The 22,504-nt window shown below is 44.9% G+C and overlaps 1 protein-coding gene across 3 annotated transcripts in view; it reads right to left on the bottom strand.

Moving 5' to 3' along the window:
- The window catches only part of USP7 (ubiquitin specific peptidase 7), a 70,074-nt gene extending 52,779 nt beyond the window's left edge, over nt 1-17,295 (bottom strand). The window contains exon 1 of one of the 3 annotated variants that reach the window (XM_054643821.2): nt 16,618-17,295. In XM_054643821.2, the coding sequence (XP_054499796.1) occupies nt 16,618-16,699 (82 nt within the window). In that variant the 5' untranslated portion in view covers nt 16,700-17,295. The remainder of the gene's footprint in view (nt 1-16,617) is intronic. The other 2 variants (XM_054643818.2, XM_054643819.2) reach the window with 2 other exon arrangements.
- Nucleotides 17,296-22,504: the final 5,209 nt, after the last annotated feature.

Raw genomic sequence — 22,504 nt, 5'->3', positions numbered from 1 at the left:
CACTGATATACACTGCAGCACCTCTAAACCAGCAAGTTGTTAGAACCTCATCACAGACAGAGCTTTTTGAACCCTGTACCTCATACAGTAACATCTGCAGCTGCAAACTTCAAAACGACATGGTTTATGCAAACAACTATTTCAGAAACAGAAATTTGAGAAATGCCCTCAAGAAGGAAGACCTCACACCTATGTAATTTTATTTTAATTTCATTTTAAAGAGCAGCTGAATGGCAGGAGTGGAGGGATAATGATGCTTCTGACTGAGTTTATTGCATATGGTGTGGCTCTTGGATATTTCAGTGCTCACAGTAATGTCCTGATGTGTCACCATCCCAAATAATCACTCTAATTACTTTTCCCTTGTAAAGGGAGACAAAACAAGTTGGTCAAAATTCTCCTTTTGCTTTGGAAAACCGAGTTACTTCACATGTGGCAGCAATTATAATTAGCACATTTTTCATCAGAAATACATTCTGAAGAGGAAATTGTATTTCACTGTTCACATGTTTGTTGCATATTTACTTTCTTACTACATATTACATTCATTTTTTGTTTCATGAGCCAAATCCTCAGACAGTATTTCAATAGCTTTCTGGTCAACTATTCTTAGAATATAAAGGCAACAAAACAGACTTGAAAACACATTTTAGGACAGTTGGCTACTGCGTGTCACTCAGTGAATTACATCTTTCTTATGCTTTGTTTCCAGAAACACACTCCCAATCTCAATACCCTATTCTTCCTGGCAAATCTTCCCAACTACTTCTATTTTCACTCCACTGCTGGTGTCACTCATCTGAAGCAAACTTTGAGGACTTCCAAAATTAATTACTGCCTTCCTGCTTTGCCTCTGGCTAGAAGCCGGTATAAACACCATCACTGAACTAAGCTGTATCTCAAATTCCTTATTCTGTTATTGATGAATGATTTTTCCTTTGTCTCGGGACAACACAAAGTCCCTCAAGTTTACTCCACATGCTGTATTTTTGTCTCTTAATAATGCAGTGTTTTGTGGTGTGTGTCATCATCAGCCACTACAACCTCACTCACAGCTGGGATGGAAACCCTCACTACTCACACTTCTTCTGCTCCATTCACATGTCCTGCCACGACTCTCACCCCACAAATGCTCTCACTATTTGGAGTGTACCTTTGGAGCATACAAAAGGAGATTTTTTTGGTCAGTCCTCCCCGGTACTGGATCCTCATTGCCCCTCTTTTTCCTGGACTACTTTTCCACGACTTTAAAACTGCTAACAGTTTTCCTTGAAGGGGTGTGAGCATGGGATAATGCATGGCAGTGGATCACAGGGGAGAAGAGAAAAATAAACCCAAACACAGAGGTACACCACAAACTGTCTAGTATGTAATTCCTGGCACTTCTTATCTCCAGACCTTTTTCACCAAAAAAATTCAATTAAGAAGCCATAAGGATGTTCCTCTTTCAGAAGCAGAGAGGACTTCATTTAAGAGATCTTGCTGAAGAAACAGAATTACATACAAAAAAAAGTATCTGCAATTAATGTGCATTATTTGCAAGTTTTTCCACTGAAAAGTGACTAATTTTTTTTATTCAATAAACTAACTGAACTGAAGCAGAGAGCTCCAATTTAAATGCCACTGCAGTCAGGTCTGACCCAAACCTCAAATAAGCTCCAGATGTTACTGGTCAAAATCAGAATTAGAGCAGGATTTAAGAATTACTGAGACAGTAATAATTTAACTGCAACTGTTATCCCTTCCGGAGGGGGAAACTTTTTCTCTGAAAGAAAGGAAGAGACACACTGTGCCTTTGCAATAAAGAATAAGAAGAGATATAAAAGACTATTTTATCTTCTCCTATTTTAAAATTGACAGGGACTGAAAAGAGAATGGTTACTTTAGTGGTTATTTTGCTGGAGGTTATCAGGGGGGAGAAGCTGCTCTCTGGGACACAGCTCTCAGACCAGCAAAGGAACCAAACCAACCTTTTCAAAGAATATTGAGTTATTTTACCTACAGCAGCCAGATGGCTACAAGTGGCAGCGCTGGGTTTATCTGGGTGGTAACACAACACTGGCACACTTCAAACAGCAAAGCTACACAACAGGAAATTTATCTGTGCACATGTAACAGGAGAGTCTTTACCTGTTTAAGCTTGTTCACAAACCCCATCAGACACAACACAATTGTCTAGATTTTTACCTAGCAGATGTACCTTTTCCCCCCCATTACAACCTTTGACCATAAAAATGTTAAAATAAACATACACTGTTCATTCACATGGCCAAACTCAGGTATTTTCATGTCCCTGTGGATGTTTTATTATTGATGCATTTTCAACAAGCTTTAAGATCTAAGAAACCCCACAAGACCAAAAAGAAACACAGACAAGGGGACAGTGTGAGTACATCTCTGGCTCACTTTGACTTGGACAATCTGGGTAAACAAGGTATTTCACTAAACATCTAGATGATAATCTGTGGGATGCTAGAGATCTCTGGAATTTTATCAGAAAACTTCTGTCAAGCTGTAGGATCCCCCATCTTCTCAAGGCAGGGCCCTGGGATTGAAGCCACTTGCAGCTGAATTGCAGTAGAGAGGAAATGCAGCCCAAGGACCAGGCTGCACACACAGGGAAATACCACATCCACTCTGGCTGGGCTGCACAATGCAAGATAAAAAGGTGCTCCTTCAGTGTTCAAAACACTGCAAATGCCACTCTCTCTTCTTTGAAAATTAAAATATTTACTTCAAAGTACTAACACAGAATAAATGTCCCCAGAACAAAGATAAACACCTTTCAATTAACCTAGAGGTATCTGGTTTTAACTTCTGCTATTGCCATCATACCTAACACATGCAAGTGTTCACAGCCAAATTTGGGGTTGCAATTGGAGGGAAGAGTGTTTTCATTATTTTCTGCAAATCCTATTAGCAATCAACTCCACGAATTTCTCAAGCAAACAGAAAGGCTACAAATGTAAGGATTTCAATGCCAACAGTGCTTATTCCCTCTGCCTAAATACAATCCAGCATCCCTGAATCTGAGCCCCAATCCCTGCAAGCTTCCTTCTCAGGCACTGCTCTGAACTCACCCTGCTGAGCTGTACAGGGAACTCCCACCTGAATGCTGAGCTCCAGCTCCTGGGGAAGAGGAAGGATTAATCCACACCTACCAATAAATGCATCATTTGCACACATGCAGACAAAGTAAGACACTGGTCCCAAGCACTCCATGAGAATCCTGGCACTCCCCTGCAGCTGAGGTGACAAACTCCTGCTACACAGCAGCACTGCCTGCACTGCATGAACTGCATGTTACAACTGCTCTTCCAGGGACAATTATGATTTTTTTTTTTAGGAAAAAAGTCTGCTGGACTTGCAGAGTTTCCATGAGATTTTTGTTATCATTTTTAACAACTATGCAATCAGATTGGCTCAACAAGGTACAGCTTTCACACTTTCTGTTCTGTGAGGATTAAATCAGAAACAGCAGTATTGGTATTATTTATAGAATTTGGGATTATTTTAGTATTACTGGCACTATTATTGTAATACTTGATTTACATAAATATTTTATCTGAGATCAAAGAAATGACCCTACATTTTATTTCATACACTAATGTACTTGATCTGGCCAGATTTTGAACAGGATCAGCAATCCAAGTGCCAGCAATACAGTTTCTCAATATCCAACAATCAGAATCTATGCTTACACAGGTCCAAAACCTTCATGATGCTTTATCTTATGAAACAGAAAGAAAAGCAGGAGTTCTAGGGCATTAAGGGTTTTGAGTTTTGTTCAGAAATACAGAGGATGAGCAGGTACATGATGTGCACACTACAGCTGCTCCTGCCACTGCTGGCTCCTGCTATCTCACTGGTGCTCCATAAACTCTTTAAAATGGTAACATGCACTTCAATATAGCTCCAACAACTTAACTCCAATCCTTGTATTTATCATTGCTTGAAAGAACACATCTCAAAGAGCTGGTAGAAGTCTGTGGAAAGGAGAAAGTATTTCTCACCCCTACAAGTGGCATGTCTACAGCAATTTGTATTTTCTCCCAAACCTTACAACACAGAAAGTGATTAAGCAATCCGGGGAGGCCATAAATCAAATTATTCAGGTATATTCAGGTGCTGGACTACCATTAAAACAGGATCTTAAAATAGGTTTTGCTACTGCTGAAGATTACAGAGACAGTTGAAATTTCCCTGCAGATCAAGGAGGCAGCTGCATACATTTAACCACTACAGGACTTACAGATCTTGGTGAGTGAATCAACATGGGAAAGAAAAACAGTGTGGTGAGGAAAGCATTCCAGCTCCCAGAAAATTCAAGGCCACTCAACACAGCCAAGTATACAGCTATCTTCAGCTATCTTATGAATATAAGCTGAACTTCTGAAGTGAACATATAGCACTAAGAATTCCATGTGAGCTGAGTGCTGGCAGCACTCCCTGCCTGGCAGGCAGCTAACACACCATCTTCTTTCTCTGTGGCAGCAGGAAAGAGGAGCAGGTACCCCTGCAGCCTCTCCTCTATCCAGGCCCAAGGAGCACCTGGACAAGGCTGCAGCCAAGAACAAGGCCCCTCTTCCCAGCTGCCCCCTTCTCCAGGTGTCCTCCTGAGCTGGAGCAGGAGGTGGGCACAGCTTTTCTTCTGGAAGCAGTTACACATTTTCAAAGCTTCTCCTGCCAAGGCAGCCCTTCCTGTCCCTTTGGTGCACCCTGCCCTGGGAAGCACAGAGCAGTGTTCTGTCATCCCAAGGGGTCCCCAGCTGGGACATGGCTCCCCAGGAAGGGAGTGCTGTCAGGAACCAGACTGCTCTGGGCTGCAGTGCATCCCCTCTGCAGAAACAAGGTATCAAATGAATAACCACCCCCCAAATCTCTGAGCAAGATGTAGAAATCAACCCACTACCAGCAGTGGGCTTCCAATACCAAGAGTTTAACTAGCTTCTCACAGAAGGTAGCAGTCCATATTTAGGGTAGAAATCAACCATAATTGCTCAACAACTCCACTTACTTAAAAAAAATTGTTACTCCAGAAAACACAGGTATCTATTTACAAAACTGTATGCTGCCAAAATTTTAAGTACTTCTATTGTACACCCATCCTTTGATTTAATAAACTATGCATCTGAGGTGGTTAATGTGCATTTCAAGGTATATTAAAAACGAGAGATCAAAAATTAGCATTAGCCCAGGTAATCTCTGCCAACATTTTGCTCCAGCTATGCTAACTAGACCCTGTCTAGCATTAAGCTCATCAGTTCTAAGCCACTTTTACCCTCTTAGGTCTAACCTGTGAATGTGATGCTAATAGCAATAGGCACACTTTAAGCTGAATTCAAAATGACAGAAATTTCACGCATCTTCTTCTGCAAACTTTCCAGATCAGGAAGCAGGTTAACTCTGAAACTCTCTGCTTCTAACACACCTGCTAAAAACCTTTATTATCCAACCATCTTCCAGAAATCAGTGTCTCCTGTTTAAATTAGTACCATTACACTGGCCAGAAACCTTGGCTGATCAAACAGCTGCAGTAAACACCAAATACAGGTCTGAATGCAAGCTGAAAATTTTCATCCCACACAAAAGGACAACTTGGACAGGAGACTAAAACCATCACAAATACATTTAGATCATTATTTAATTTAAGTTATTATTTAAATTTATAATATTAATTGGGTAACTGTTTGACTTTTTAATGTGTACTTGAATCAGAAAATAGTAACCCACTTTATACAGGTGAAAAAACTGAAGACCCTTCAGATGTATCTCCAAGCTGGAAAATGCAAGAAACTATACAAAGGCACAAGGAATACCCTTGTGGGAAGAAAAGAAAAAAATAAGTAAAAGAAATGAAGACATGCAGAAGCAGACCTGTAAGAGGAACAACTCCATCCCCAGAAGTGGTTTGCATCTGAACAACATTCAATTTTTATAATGGTAAAACCATGTGTCTGCACCAAGAGCTCTGTAAACTTGGATTTTATACCTTTGGAACTTTGCTACAGCCCTGCAATACATTTTTGGGGGGAGACAGGCCCAGGTGTCCAATAAAGGGTCTTGGGTATGTTTTAAAAACAAATTCTAGAAGCCATTAATGGCTTAAGATTTTTCTCATCCTCCTCCCTCCTCAGTACAGTTGACCCACTTGTCTGTGGGGCCAAACAATAAAGCAGACCAGTGAACTGAGCTAGGTTAAAAATAAACACAAAATAAGGAAGTTATTTTAAATTCAGATCTCTTCATTCATCTCCTTATGAGCAAGGAGACAAAAGGGAAGCACAGAGTCAAAACCCTGCTCTAGAAGACAACCTCTTCTCTGCAGCAACACTGAAGTGAATTAGACACAACTCTTCCCCTGGCTCTCAGCAGCAGGTAAAAGTCATCTGAGATCATGAAGTCTGGTGCCCAGACCAAAATCAAGGACCTTCTGTGCAGCTTTTGGGTGCTCAATTTTGGGTTAAGCTCCTCTTTCTTGCAGGCATTATCCTCAGCTGGACTGCTGCACAGCCACCTGACACTGCAGCAGCCAAGAGACTCCTGGGATGGGGGAGATGTTCGATGCCTCTGGCTCCACAGAGGTCGAGCACACACACCTGCTAAGTGGGCTTCTGCTGGACTAATTTAAATAAAAGCCAGGTGACAATAATAATAATAATAATAATAATAATAATAATAATAATAATAATAATAATAATAATCTCAAACAAAATGGGCCTTCAAGATGCAGTTCTGTGCTGAATTCAGTGCTACTGGTACAACTTCAGCAGCAAAATCACATGTTTACACATTTGGATAAGTAAGGCTCCCATGGCTCATGTTCAGATCTTGAGTAACCTTCACTTCAAGCAATCACACACTACTCTTGGAATTGACCTCAGTTTTGTTCTTCAAATGTGGCATAAAGTATCTAAATTTTTATTCATCTTAATTATTAGTTGAAATACAGATTTACACAAACACTGCTGGGGTATGTATGAACTGAAAGACAACAAACAGATAAACATACTGAGGGAACCACTTGAGGCATGGGCTCTCACTGCACTCAGTTCATTGTAACTGCAGGATGCTCAAAGGTCTTTTAGAATTAGTTGGAATGTTTTCTTAATCCAGCAAGAGAGGTCACTGACCAATAAAGCTGAATGGTTTTATCCCGAGTTGAAAAGCCTGAAGAGAGATGCTGAGGTTACACACACCCTTCTGCAGTGGCAATGCCACAGTCCCACCTCCAACCTGCCCCAGAGCCAGCTCAGCTCCTGCTCAGCTGCAGGGACTGGAGAGCTCCTGGCTCTGAGTCCTGATCTCAGCACAGGGGACACAGCAGCCATGGCTCATCAACAACGAGATCCATTCTTGTGAAACTTTCTAATTACTTTCCCATTAATCTGTGCTATTATCAAAATCAAGAGGGTTTCCCCAGCAGAGCTCTGCTGATAAGCAAAGGAGCTGCACAGCTTTCCCTCCTTCAGAGGAAGCCACAAGAATCCTTTCCAGTCAGGATCACATCCTTCCCACACCACCCTCTCTCCTGCTTTGGGTAATACACTCCAGGGCACAGTATTAGGTCAAAGCATAAGCCTGATGAACAAAGTAAGTTGAAAAAACAAGACAAACCTGCTGAGGATAAGGAAATACTTTAAAATCAATATGGAACTGAAGCAGTATATTTGAAGGAAAAAAACAATTATTATAAAATTCTGTGGTTAAGCTTTCAGAACTAACTACTTTTAAAGAAATTATAAGTCAGTTTTTAGTTCTGGCAGATTTGGGGTTGATTTTACTGTTGCTCATTTTTAAATCCTCAGCCATAAGGACACTTTTAGGAAGAAGAAGGAAAAAAAAAAGAAAAAAACCGAACACTTAAGCTTATGGCTACCTTTGTGGCATGACAGAAATACTACAAAGTGTTAAATTAGTTTTCAAGGGAACTGGTTTTTTGATGCAGAGTGCAAGAAGTATTTGAAGCAGTCTGAAATAGAGGAGGTGAAAGCCACACAGGAAGAATGAGAAGGAGAGGAAAGCAGATGAAAACTGAAACACCACCACTCTAATTGCTATTAGCAGGGAGGGTTTTGCATGTGCCTTGTGACCCACTATTTCATTCCTACCATATACAGACACATTCGAGTTATCTCTGTGTTCAACTTCTAAGAGTTTCTCCTGTTCTCTAGAATTAGGTTCACCCCTTGATATTATTAAGCAACTAACACTAAACCAGGTGAAAAATTCTTTAGAAGAGGTCAGTTCCTTGCTATTCCCAATGGAGAAGGAAATATAACTAATCCTTAGCTTGATTTAATGAACAATAAAAGGTTCACACAGACTCTGCTTATGCAAATTTCCTTTTACAACAAGTACACCTGACACTGTCTTAGGACCTGAAGCCTGTATCCCCACACAGCAGCATGTGAGTGTCCAGTCAGCTCCATCTGAAGCTGAATTAAGAAGCAAATTAATCATTTATCTAACTGGAAAAATTAAGATATGCTCTGAAGGAAAACTTGTGCCTAAAAAATTGTTACCTGATTGCAGTTACCAGAAATATCTGGTGATAAGTAACTGAGACACATTTCACACTACTGAGCAGCAAAGAGGCAGCTGCACCAAGGGAACTGCCTGGATTTGTGAGCAGGGAGAATCCAAGTTCTGCCCCAACTCCAAATGAAGTCATCTCTGGTCTTGAAAAAACCAATGAAGCAGAAATCACCATGGCCCTGTACCAGGATTCAGAATTCCACCTTGACTAAGACAATATGCATTTTTAGATGGGAGGGGAAGGAAAGAAATAATAAAAAATAAATGTTCACTCCCCAAACATTTCTTAATCTCTTCATTCTTTTCCAGCAGAGACTGTCAAGACTAAAAAATGCAACAGGTTACAGTCCAAACCAGCATACTGCTGAGGAGCACAGTCATACAGGGGCTGAGGCAGTCTGGTAGGACTGAATTTATAATGCTCCCTTATCCCAGCTGATGGGCAAAACAGCAATGAAAAGAAACAAAGATGCCAGGCACAGGGGGGCCACCTTTAGACCCCAATCCCTGCACACTGGAACACAACATTGCTGGTAAACCAGCCTCTGTCACTGCCACAGCCATGTCCAGCACAGTGGGAGAACAGCAGAACATGGGCAAGTTCAAAGCACCTCCCCAGAAGTCCTCCTCCTCCTCCTCTTCCTCTTCCTCTGCTGAGGGATGAGGGCTCAGCTGCACACAGCAGCAACAAGAGGGGGTGGCACAGCTGCCCCAGTGCCTGGACAGGGTGGCTTCCTCCCACAACAATGGGTTGGCTGTATATTGAGAAGTCTGTTTCTCCCTTCTTAAATGTTATATATTAAAATAAATAACATAATTTATTACCTTATCTACTAAAGAGAGATGTAACATCTGTACATTTCTGATTCACTGTCTAGGTATTTTATGAAACCAATTTACACCACTAATGTCTGATCTATTTATCAGAAAGAAAATTAACCTCCTAAGCTGTATTTGGAGTTTAAAACCCTCACCAAGTTTTAATGTACTCTCACATTTAATCAAAATCTCCAAAGTTCTGCTGAACAATATCAGGAATATCAGAAAACTCACTGAAATGCACAGGGAGGAAAATCTCTGTTGTGGGAATACACAACCATTCCTTGTTTTAAACGGGGCAGAAATTAACCCAATTGTTGCATTAGAGTAACATCACAATTAGAACCCTAAACCAGAACTGTCCTTAGACCTTTACCAAAACACACATGCACAGCTGGAGATGCCATATGCTTAAAAACATCCTTACATTGAACCTGTGAAATCATCAGATGATCAAGATTAGAGCTCAGTGAACACCAATGATACTCCTACACACCCTTTGCTATTTACACTAGGAAAAGGGAAATTATGAAAAGTGACCTTAATAATTTTCACAGATTTCTGCATTTAAATCATGTTCTACTGGAATGCATTAAATCACTTAACACACAACATATAGAGCTCCAGGTTCTGTTTCCCAGCAATTTTATGTTTCATATCAAAGAGATGCGACTATATTAAAAAAAACACATCACCTCTCCTCAGCTTCAAAATACTGCAGTACTGCTAAAAAAAAATTCTATTTTGAACTTTCTCCTCATACAACATCCCAGCTCACTATCCACATCATCTTCCTCTGGCTTGCAATATGCTTTGGAGTGCCAGCTGAGGGGCTGGTTCTGCTGCAGAGGACCTGGAAGGACTGTCTAGACCCACACAGCAGCACATATGCAAGAACAGGCTGAGGGAACAGTGGTTTTCCTTCCCCAAGTTCAGTAGGATGCTCCTGGCACACCTTCTCTGAGTGGCATCGCTCTGGAGCTCACTGTACAGCTGCAGTCAGGGAGAACTCAGGTTTGCAGACAGTGAACATCCTGTTCTCCTAAGACATTTGATGCTACAGAGCATGATGGTTTTGTTTAAATCCTCACTATTATATGGGTCAGGAATGACTTGTTTTGGTCATGTTTCAAACAGCTGCCAAACAGCAGCTAAAAACACTAATTGAGCTATGCTGTATTGATTGCAGCATGGAATTTAAATTTTCTCAAAATTTATCACTTAATCTCCATATTTTTAATAGATTTTGCCTAACAAATATGCCCATGCTGTTACACTGGGCAATCAAATGGTGATATTCTAGATTATATCAAGTCCAATATAAAACAGTTTTCAAATGTATTTTTTAGTTCTGAAGAAAATACCCAAGACTCTTAGACACTACAGTAACAGTGTCTTCCCCAAACTGGAAATAGTTAGCACAGTATTTTCAGAATCCATCTACTAATTTCCAGAAGCCTAATTATTTCTAGTGGAGAAAATCTCAGCCTTCTAGAGAATCCAGGCAAATCAAAGTCAGAATAGGACACTATTTCCAAGCTGACCATTCTTCATTTTGCCAGAAAGTCACATAAACCCTATTCAATGTTTCTAAACTTATAGAAGTAGTTTTACTACAATCAGCAAGGCAAGATGAAAAATAAATGGATTAGCAGAAATGTTAAAATGCACAGATTGTGCTACAGCCATTGCCACTGATTAGGTGCACTTTCACTCTTTTTGCTACTATATGAAATTAAAATGCTATAACCACTGCAACAAAATACATTAGAATGACCAATGGAAATGTTTCAGAAAACAACACTATATATTTAATAACTTGATAAATAAGATAGCCCATCTCCAGCCCCCCTTCTATTTGTCAGAACACTTTTTAATAACTGTTAATCTTGTTGCTGGTAATGTCAAATCAGTATGTAGCAGATTTTGAATATATTAATACACATATGTATTTCAGGGGGAAAAGCATACTTGCTATGGATTACTAATAACTTGTATTGGAAGCCACCCAGTATTTTACTCCCTCACAATCAACAGCCCTGAGCCCTACAGCCCCAAGATACAAAGTCAAACTAAAGCAACTGATCTGAGCCACCTCAAAGCACAAACTAAAGCAAACAATGCCCTATTTTAAATTTATTATCATTCAAGAAGAATGGGATGCTTCACAAGCTTTAAACCAGTTCATTTTCACCCTTACCCCAAATATCAGATGATGTCATGCAAGATGTACTGGCTAAACTGGTTTAACTGCTACAAGCTGGATGCACTGTTTAGATTTTCTTGTGATAAATTACTTTGCAGCAATGAAACTGATTCAGTTAGTTTTAAACAACTATCTTCACCTGCTTTTTTAAAGTAGCTTGGGCTGGTATTGCTCCTCCTCACACAACTTGACAGCTTGCTACTTTACTTTGTTTAACTCCCTAGGAACAACAGGGAGCAGTTTTCACCACTTCTGAATTCAGTCCACAGCATGAACAACTGGAGTGCTGTAAGGAAGTCTGAGATACACAGCTCATCCTGAGGAGTGTGGGATCTGCACTTCCCTCTGAAGCTTGCACACATTTTCCACTATTCCACTATTTCCACTTCTTCCCAGAGAATTTACTAAATCTGACAACTTACAGAGAATCCACAGTGGAGATTTATGGAGGATGCACAGAAGGAACTCCAGACGTAGCCTGCACTCTGCAGAAGCCACCAAGGCTGTTCTCCTGGTCGGCATGAAGTGGCTACTTGAGAATGATCAATGCACATCTTCTCCTAAGGCCAAGCAAGCTGTTTCCAGAGCTACCAAACATGATCATTATTGCAAGTAAGAGGCCAGGCCTGGTTCTCTGCTCTAGGTATAACCCCAGAATTAACCTAATTTTGCTCGTTGTCCACTGCATCAGCATTTTTATACTTCCTTGCTTGACCATCATCTCTTTCATGGAAAATGCTGGAGAGGGGAAGGGGCAGGAAGAACACATAAACAAGCAGATACCTACAGCTGTATAATGAAATTAGTCTGCATTTTCTCCTCTCAAACACACAGCCTCATTTTATCACCACCTGGCTAAAGGCAACATAGAAGACAGCAAAGGAACACAGGGAAAGAGAGGGATACAGGTCTTCAGGAGGAAGGCATAGAAGCAAGCAGAAAAGTGAACACTGGATTATGTATGCAAATGACATTAAATTGCCAGGAATTGAGAATACTAACGAGGACAAAATATGAGAGGGAAGCAAGCATTCAGAAGTCAGGCAAAAATAAGTTAAGTATTTGAGACCAGTATTCCACAGTGGGACTGAAATCTAGCAAATTCTGTCAGTAATGAGCAAAACAGGAATGAACAAGGAGCACAAACTTTCAGCTGCATGGAAACAGCAAAATAGTGTGATTTTAAACTTTTCACATACTCACAGACATGTTGGGTTTTTCCCGGCTTTTTTTTTTTGTACAAATGCTGCATTATTTCATCTGCAATTCAAGTCTCAATTTTAAATTGCCCAAACTAAGGGAAAACTCAAAAGATGGCATTGCCTGAGAGGCTGCAGAGCTGACACAAGGACAGAACACAACAATGCAACCTGAACAACCAGTCACTGCATGTTCCCTGCCTGTGACACTGTGTAGCTAAGCCTGCACTGGCTACTTTAGGAAAGAAACTTCCCTAATGAGAAACACACCTACCTATGGAACTATGGGCAGAGGCTGAACCTACAAAAAACCAGATTCAAATTATAAACAAGGCAAACTTACAGTTATTAAGCTGCAAATGAGACTTTTCATGAAAGAACTCTATGCAACATGTAACTGTAGATTTGTATTAAGCAGAGTTCTTTGAAGCTCAGGCATTTGTGAAAAGATGTTACAGAGGAAGCATATATAAAGTATCAGACTTGGATTCAATTACACTTTATAGAGCAACTCACTAGCAACGCTACAGACCTAATTCCTTGCACGATAAAGCAAACTACACACCCTACTTACAGTACAGAAAAAACTATTATTTCTTTCTTCCACTAAATTTATTTAGCATACAAATAAACTTCAAAATTTCCACAGGATAATTTACTAATCACCACCCCAAACTGTTAATTTATCTAATACCCAGGCACCAACGGCTCATCTGCACACTCCCACTCTGTTTCGGCCCAAAGGCAGCCAAGGCAGCCAGAATCACATGCTCTTGTGCAGCAGAAAATAAATGAGTGGTGCACACAGAATGCAGGAGCAGTGACAGAATTTGGCCAGGTAACTGTCACCACCTGTGCCACCTCAAGCTGCCCGTCTTGTTCCTTCCTGCCCCAATGCCCCCGCCACATTCACACAGCACTAAATGGGACTGCAAGGTGAACCCAATTAACAACCTGAACTACATCTTAACCCCCCACTTTCTGTTTGTAATAGTCCCAGGGAGGTGCAGTAGCCCAGCAGCTGCTGTGTCACCTGAGGGGACAGTCAGAAGCAGCAAACACTGTGCTGTCCAAGTGTCCCCTCAGCTGTGGCAGTAGCTGCCTTCAGCTAGAGGGACACAACCCCTACTAAGCTCTGAAATTTAAAGTTTCCCTGTCCACATATCACCAGTGCCAAGCCCCAGTAAGGCTAAAGCTGATTACTGACACCCACGTTAACAGGACTAAATGCACAGGGGGGTGACAGGTGACACACAGCACTGCAGGCAGCTGAGGCTGCATCCATGCCCTGGTGCTGCTGAGCCTGTACCTGGCCCTTACCGTGGCTGGCACTGCTGCTTTCCTCCCTCATGCAGAGATTAAGGTTCCTTTCTAAAGCAAATGTCTTCATCCCTTGTGAAGCCCAAAAGCCCTGTCCAGTAGTACTTTCACTTACACAGAGTGTCCATAAGGTCATCAAGGAAAAGCAAATTAGTCATAAGGGAAAGGAGAGAGGAAAAAAATAGGGACATGAGAGCAAACACTCAAAATACCATATCTGATTCAACCCTGAAGAGTTTAATTCCACACTTCGATTACTACATCTAAAATTGTTATTTCACTCTTTAAAAATTGTTCATCTAGTGTAGCTGTACACAGACTGAGCAAACCTTCAAGTAATTTCAAATCAAGATGTGCAATTTTCCACTGTGCATTCTTCACATGCCTCCTAAATCTAATGTGATCACTCACTGAAGAATGGCATCCAATACTGCTCTGTGCATGTTAAAATTAAGCTAACTACATGTTATTAAGCATTTTCCTCACTGCTTGAAAACATCTCTAAAGAAAACACTAACACCCATATATTAAGATGACAAACATTGTTTTACACATTAAATTAATGTATACCCATGATGTCAACTTTTATTAAAAGTTAGCAATAAGCTGATCTGTGCATTCCAGTAAAATTAACATGTTTCTCTAAGAAAAATCAAGTATGGGAAAAAACCTCCACAGGCTAAACTTTTCTGGCTTTGTTTTTATATAAATGGACAATTCTGTAAAGTCTCAAAAATTACCAAGTTTGTCATATCAGTTGGAATCAGCTGTGTGTGTTCTAATAGATTACAAATAGATTTCTGAGACAATGATGTATTCTTAGTGTCACTGTGTTGACATGTGCAGAGACTCTTTCCTCCAATGGAAGTGGTCCTCAGCATGATTTTCACAACCATCAGTGATTTCTGCATGTATTTTGGACTCCTGTATTCCCAGTGGCAGAGGGGGCGCAATCCAGAGAAGTTCAGAACATCCTTAAACTGCATAAAAATGTCCAGCATGTCACAGTGAGTCCAGAATGGCAGAGCATCCAGCCCACAAAATTCAAAATAAACACAGTAAATACAGTCAATATTCTAAAGGACTTAAAAAGGACACTGAGAAAATAGAGATTACTAATGACTGTCAAACAATCTGCTGGAAGCTGTAACCCACAAGACACCAATACTTGTATGTATACAAATAAGAGGTATATTTCCAATCAACTCCTTTTACTTATTCGTCTCATTGTATAGAAACATCACTCTGGAGATTTTACTAAAACAGAACCTAAGAGTAACTTAGATAGTAAATAACTTCTAGCCATTATTGTATGAAATAGACATCTATGTTTTAAAAAGTCAGGCTTTATGTAATGACCTTCTAAAATTGAAATGTAATCTCACAGTCACTGTGACAAACTTCCACTGAAGCACCTTCACTCCTCCCAATTTCAGTGGTTATTATTTACCAGAAAGGTCCATGTGCCAAGTCGATTGTCCCGTTTTCAAGCAAAATATCCTGTGCTAGTGGGTATTTATGTCAGGCTGAATGAGAATTGTCATCTTCACAGCCAGGCTTTCTAAACGATATTTAGGTACTTGGTGATTTTGACCTCCAAGTCAATCGGTACGAGTAGCTAGCTCACTGTGGCCGTCCTTCCTTTGGGAACGAAACCCCGCCGTACGTTTGCCCAAAATAATTTTACAGCGTTGAATTCAGATGGAAGGTGTTGTTCAGAGGAGGGGAGGGCGTGCAAAAACAACACCACAACGCAAAAAAGAGAAAGAAAAAAATAAAAAAAAGGCCCCGCTAAAGGCACCACTGGAGACTACACCGGACGGGGGTAGGGAACATGCAAACGTAGTGCCTCCTTTATGGAACCAGCGCAACTGCATGACGGTGCAGGATGCGGGCCGCGGGCTGTGCAGGCGCTACACATGGCCAGCGCTGCCCGCCGACCCGCGCAGGCCCGGCCGGCAGCGGGTTCTGTAAATAACCCTCGGAGGAGGGTTAATTAAAAATGGCGAGCAGCGTAGCTGCCTGCATACAATGAGCGGCCGGGCAGGGCAGGGCTGCAGCCCCCAGCCCGCCCCGCCGGGGAGCCCCGCGACAGCCGCGTCCCCTTCGCCCGCCCCAGGCAAAACCCTGCCCCGGAATCACGGCAACTACTTTGCCCGGACCCCCCGTGCCCCCCCCCGGCTCGCCCCACGCCCGGCGGGAGGCTCCGAGGGTCCGGGGGCGCGGGGCTCCTTTTGTAGCGGCGCTTCCCCCGCGCCCTCCCCCTCCCGCGGTGCGAATTCCTGCGGAGCCCCCCGAGCCGTCTCCCCCCGGCCCCGCACCGCAACTTTCCCCGGCGTCCCCCCGCAGCCCCGCCGAGCAGCGCTCCCCGCGCCCCGGAGCCAGCAGGAGCGGCCCGGGCAGAGCGTGTTTACCGCGGAGAGCGGCCCAGGATCCCCGAGGGGACGCGGCGGTGGGGGAGCCCCGGGAGCGGGGCAGAGGAGCGAGGGGGAAACTCTCCGCGGAGTTGAGGGCGCGGGCCCTGGCCGGCTTTACCTTCCATCTCCATGTCCTCGGGCTCGCTCAGCTGCTGCTCCCCGGGCTTCTGGTGCTGCTGCTGCTGCTGATGGTGGTTCATGTCGGGCTGGGGCTGGGGCTCGGCGGCGGCGGGCTGGGCCTTTCCCGCGGGGGGCTGCGGGCCTGTGTCGGGAGGGGAAGGGGCGGAGGAGCGGCGGGGCCTCGGCAGCGGCCGGGACTGAGCGCCCGGCTCGAGGGGCTGCGGCGGGGCTCCGGCGAGTAGGGAGCGGGGCGCCGGCGGAGGCAGCGAGACGCGCACGTATTTACTCGCTATTCGCCCAATCTCGGCGGCGGCACCCGGTCGGGGAAAAGGGGCTGGGAGGAGGGTCCGGCCGGGGGCGGCGGCTTCCCCGGGGGCCGGAGGGGAGGGGACCGGGAGGGGGGGACGGGAGACCCGGAGTCAGGGCCCGGCGGCGCCCGGCGCTTCCCCTTCCCCCGGCGAGGTGTCCGCGGCGCTGCGAAGTCGGGGAGGCGCCGCGGGGCCCCTGCCGTGCCCTCCCGCCCCCCCCGGCGCCCCGGCACCGCCGCTGGCCGACGCCCGGCTCGCCGCTCCCGGCCCGCGGGCCGCCCCCGTCGCCCGAGCCCCGGCGCGCTGCTGCCGCTCCGCCGCCGCCAGCGCTCTGTGCCTCAAAATGGCGGCTGCGGTAACGCCGTGAAATGTCACATCCGCATGAGGGGGAACAGCCCGCAGCCGGGGAGGGAGGGAGCGAGCGAGAGAGGGAGGGGAAAGCGCCGCGGCCGCCGCCGCCGCCCCAGGAGGCCGGAGGGGCGGGGACAGGGGCCGGGCGCCGCTGCCGCCGCGGCCTCCCCGCAGGGCCGCCGCCGCCACCTGCGCGGGGAGCGCTGCGGCCGCCGCTCTGCGCTGCCCGCCGGGCCCTTCGCGGCCGCTGCGCCGGGCTGAGACCCTGCTGCTCGCCCCGGCTCTGGCTGGCGGGTGTCGCGCCCCGTGCTCGCCGTGCGGGCCCGGGCGGGGAGCGGAGGGAGCCCCGCACGGCCGCGCACCGACACCGGCCGGCTCGCGCGGGACCGCGGGGCCCGTGGGCTCGGTTGCCTCTTGCGCCCGGGCCCGCGGGTGTGTGGCTGTGCGGGGCTCATGGCGAACCTGCCCCGCCCGGGGCTGCAGCCGGAGCCGGGCTGGCCGGGCCGGGGGCTCTGGACCGGGGGCTCTGGACCGGGGTGGGCCCGTCCCGTCCCCGGCGGGCACTCACTGCTTGTGCGGCATGGGCCGGCGGGTAAAGGACGGGTTTGTGGCATGTGTGGGAAGGGAAGAATCTGCTGTAAACAAGACTGTTCCTCGCCTGTATGCCGCTGTTTTATCATGGGCCTTGTCCGGAGGATGTAGTGGCTCCCAGGGAAGAGACCTGTCTGTTTTCCCAGGATGGATGGAGAAAGCAGGGGTGCGGGTGGATCAATAATATCTGCTCCGTTCAGGCTGCGGTTAGAGCAATGAAGGAAGCAACTTCATTTCAGGATGAAAGTGTAGTTGGAAGGTCGTGCAGAGTTCCATTAAACAGTCCAGTGTTTACTTCAGGCTCCTGGGAAACAGGCAACAGGACAGGCTCCAAAGGGAAGGACTCAGAACATGCACAACTGGGACTCCTGAAGGGACTGAAAATGTTCCTAAGCAGACAGTGCTGGTCTGCCTGCAAGTAGATAAATGAATTTTTTAAAATTACTTTTTTTTTTTTTTTTTTTTTTTTTTTTTTTTTTTTTTTTTTAGTTTATAGAATGAGCGAAGCAAAACCGTTCTGAGGGGAACATTCAACATTGGCTTCTCAGCAGCACAGGAGTCTAGAGGGGTGGGCAGGGGAGGAAATTAATTTCCAACTGTGGTGTGTGAAACCCTGCCTTAAGAAGTAAATTCTAGGTCTAGAAAATGGAAAAATAAGGAAAGACAAGGATAGTAGTGGGAGGATCAGGTTTTACAAGCACTTCATTTGATAGTTTGCTTCTCAAAAAGTATATTCTGACTTTCCCTGTTCCTCTGAATTTTCAAAAGCTTTTTAAAGGAAAGTGAATTCCAGATCTGGAAGTTATTTGTTGGTATTGATCCAGTCAAAAAACATGACAAATCTGCCAAATCTGGGTTTACAGTGTCTCAGCAAAAGAGGGAGATTAGGACAGATGTTCAGACAGAGATTGATGCACGTATCTTTAGTCTCATGTCCTAAACTTTGAATTCCCCACTGCCAGGCTTTCCCTATAATTACCTCTCAGAAGAATTACTCTTTCCTAATGACTTCCATTCCAACCTCCTAAATCATACACAGGTTTAAACTCATCCCTCCATCCTCCCTTCCAAGTGATCCCCAATACAGGATGAACCAGTATGTCACAACAGGAAGGTGGCTACAGGTTATTATCTGATTTTTCAGCCACGGACACTGGGCTTGTGGGCAAGAATGAGTCCCTAAAATTAACTGTAGGCTGATGTTAACATGAACCTTAAAAACATTATTTTGTATGCAAAAACTTCTCTGAGCTTCTGTTCATTCTAAGGTAGATATTTTTCCAAAATTGTTGAAATAATGTTCCAAAAATCCTCCTGTTTTAGGGGAGTAAAAATTGTGCAAAATTCATCTGTACAAATCCTTTACTGTGGAAAAGTGTAAAATGTAGTATTGAAGAGAGAGGCAGGAATTTTCCTGTCATTAACTGTGTGTGAGAGCAATGCATCATCAGTTTGCGAAGGCAAAATATCAAAATCCAGCACTTGACTCTGTATTCCTAATTTAAGTCAACTTTATCTTTTGAGAGTCCAGCTACAATAAGGTCTAAAGTACCTTAAGATGTTTTGAAAAGATATATGAAAATGTGTCATTTATATTGTGCAAAAATAGCAAAATTATATTAAGAATTGATTCAAATATTTATATTTAAGAGGGAATAAATTTTGAGCATATAGTAATGTTAAATGCATTTATGAAATAATTAAAAAGTCATTTTATACCTCATCAGCCAGTGATTGTAGCAGTGTGATTTGATTGTTTCTAAGCAGGAAATAGAAATCTTATTAACTGTTGAGCCTAAGGTGAAGTCCAGATCTCAACATATGCTAACACTTTATCCTAAATACATGAATAATATGTCTGCTGAATGTTCCTGGCCCTTTAGCACTCCCTCCTGAAATTTTCTGCTCTCCAGCACAGGACACAAAGGCTCTGTCCTTTGAAGGAAAGGATGGTCACCTTCGTACAACCACCTGACTATGTCACTGCTGCCAGCACTTCACACTGCCTCCATTCCAGCACTGATTCCAAATCACTCATCCAGCTGATCCAGAAATTCCTCCTGTTTTCTTACAAATCTGTTTCTGCACTGCACACCACATCCTCCAGTGACTCCTGTCCACTCTAGTTCTGATGGCAAATTCCTTGTGCAGGAAAGTTGGGCAAATCTCTGACATTGGTTAGTGATACTTAAAAAAACTAAATACTACTAGCAGGAATATTGTGATTAGAGTCTAGGTATCCATTCCTTTCATTCTTGTCCTTGATTTCGCACTCCTTCCTTTCATTTCTTACTCCCATAACAGAATCTTCTCTAAAGTTTGGCCTCTATCCTGTCTCCCAGTGCTGTCCCTCTTGGCCAGGTGCCCTGCAGAGCACTGGGCCATCTGGTGAAGCTGCACCTGAGCATGGGATTTCATTTCCCCCATCCAGGCATGGGGCAGCAGGCAAAGGGGATTTCATCTCCTCCATCCAGGCATGGGGCAGCAGGCAAAGGGAATTTCATTTCCCCTGTCCAGGCCATGGGGCAGCAGGCAAAGGGAATTTCATCTCCTCCATCCAGGCATGGGGCAGCAGGCAAAGGGGATTTCATCTCCCAGGTCCAGGCCAGGGGCAGCAGGCAAAGGGGATTTCATCTCCCCCATCCAGGCATGGGGCAGCAGGCAAAGGGGATTTCATCTCCCCCATCCAGGTGTGGGGCAGCAGGCAAAGGGGATTTTATTTCCCCCATCCAGGCATGGGGCAGCAGGCAAAGGGGATTTCATTTCCCCCATCCAGGCATGGGGCAGCAGGCAAAGGGGATTTCATCTCCCCCATCCAGGCATGGGGCAGCAGGCAAAGGGGATTTCATCTCCCCCATCCAGGTGTGGGGCAGCAGGCAAAGGGGGTTTCATCTCTCCCATCCAGGCATGGGGCATCAGGCAAAGGGAATTTCATCTCCCCCATCCAGGCATGGGGCAGCAGGCAAAGGGAATTTCATCTCCTCCATCCAGGCATGGGGCAGCAGGCAAAGGGGATTTCATCTCCCCCATCCAGGCATGGGGCAGCAGGCAAAGGGGATTTCATCTCCCCTGTCCAGGCCATGGGGCAGCAGGCAAAGGGGATTTCATCTCCCCCATCCAGGTGTGGGGCAGCAGGCAAAGGGGATCCCCATGTGTGCCTGGGTCAGGAGGGCTGGGGCTGGCTGCAGCCTCTCCACATTCCCTCCACATTACTCATCCTAATGAGATGGAGTTAGAGGTGCTAGCGTCTTTAAAATGCCATTGAAGAGATGGGCTTTGTTTTGTGAGGCTGACCTGCTCCCCAACCTCCCTGAAATGTAAAAATAAACTCAAGTCGGGCTGTTTATTTTTAAAACACTCACAAGCCATGGCTGTGCACCAGGCTGAGCCTTCAGGACCCAGAGAGAGCCCCGTGTGTCCCTGTGCCTCTGCCCTCCAGGAGAGATCCTGACTGTGGCAGAGCCAGAGAGGTTCATCCTGTCCTGCTCTGGGGTACCCCCATCCTCAGCAGGGCCTGATGGCCACAGCTTGGGAAACCGTGGGAGGGAACTGCAGAAAACTGGAGGAAAGGAGGAGGGTGCTCAGCCCATCCTGTGGCCCGTGGCAGAATCAGGCAGACCAGGCGTGTTTCTGCCAGCTTGTTTCCTCCCTGCTGCAGGAAACCTTGCTTCCCACTTGGCTCCCTTTGCTGCCCTGGCTCCAGCCTAGAGATGGCCTCTCCTGGCCAGTGCAGAGCTCATTTCCAGCACCACGGATGGTGCTCCATGATGTGTGCAGGTGGCTGTGTCTATAATTAAGAAGATGTATAGCCATTTAATGACAGAAAGGCAATTACACCAGCACACACCCTTAATACAGATTCACTAAACCAGCAGAACTGGGGTTGCTGCTTGTGCAGCTTATTCTGCTATGTGTGTGGATGAATATCCATTAATGCAGACATGCCTCTGTGCCAGCAGGCCCTGACACACTCATGCCACTGAGTGTGCCCCACTCAGGCAGCCTCTTCTGGTCTCTCATAGTTTTTCTCCTCCATCTCACATCAGACACATCACAATCAGACACTTGCTGCCACAGTGATAAAAGTAGTTTGAATTATCTCATGGTGGCCAGAAGCCCCCCATTCCATTGTTCTACTGCTTTAACCCATTGCCTTTGCTGCCTGGGTTGCTTTGTACTTGGAAAGAGTGAAAGGAACCTTTATTTAGGGACCCAAAGAACCATATCCATTTTCCCAGATGCTCTAGATCAACAGAATGGCAAACCAGAGACTTTCCAGCTGACACAGGTGATCAGTGGCTCTTGCAAACACCTTCAAGCTGAGTGTGGAGAAAGAAACAATCACAAGCCTCCTGCAGCACATGAGACAGGAAGCCAACAGGCAAAAGCCATAAAATGCTGTTAAAGGTTCAAAATGAGCAGGGAAAACTAGGTTATTTGTTTGACTGCAGTGTATGGATTTAGCGATAGCAACTTGTTCCACAAGTAGTGGGATGGATGGAGTTTCATGCCCTGTAAATGTATTTTCTACATTTTGTAACACTCAGTATCCTGCAATAACCTCAGTCTTTTATGGCTTTTCTTTCCAGTGGCAAATGGCTCTGAATAACCCCAGTCTTTCTCTGAGCAAGGGCT

The sequence above is a fragment of the Agelaius phoeniceus genome, chromosome 16 (genome assembly GCF_051311805.1).
Source record: "Agelaius phoeniceus isolate bAgePho1 chromosome 16, bAgePho1.hap1, whole genome shotgun sequence".
Classification (NCBI taxonomy): domain Eukaryota; kingdom Metazoa; phylum Chordata; class Aves; order Passeriformes; family Icteridae; genus Agelaius; species Agelaius phoeniceus.
Note: the sequence above shows the minus strand (reverse complement) of the source record. Positions and strands in the feature narration are given on the sequence as shown.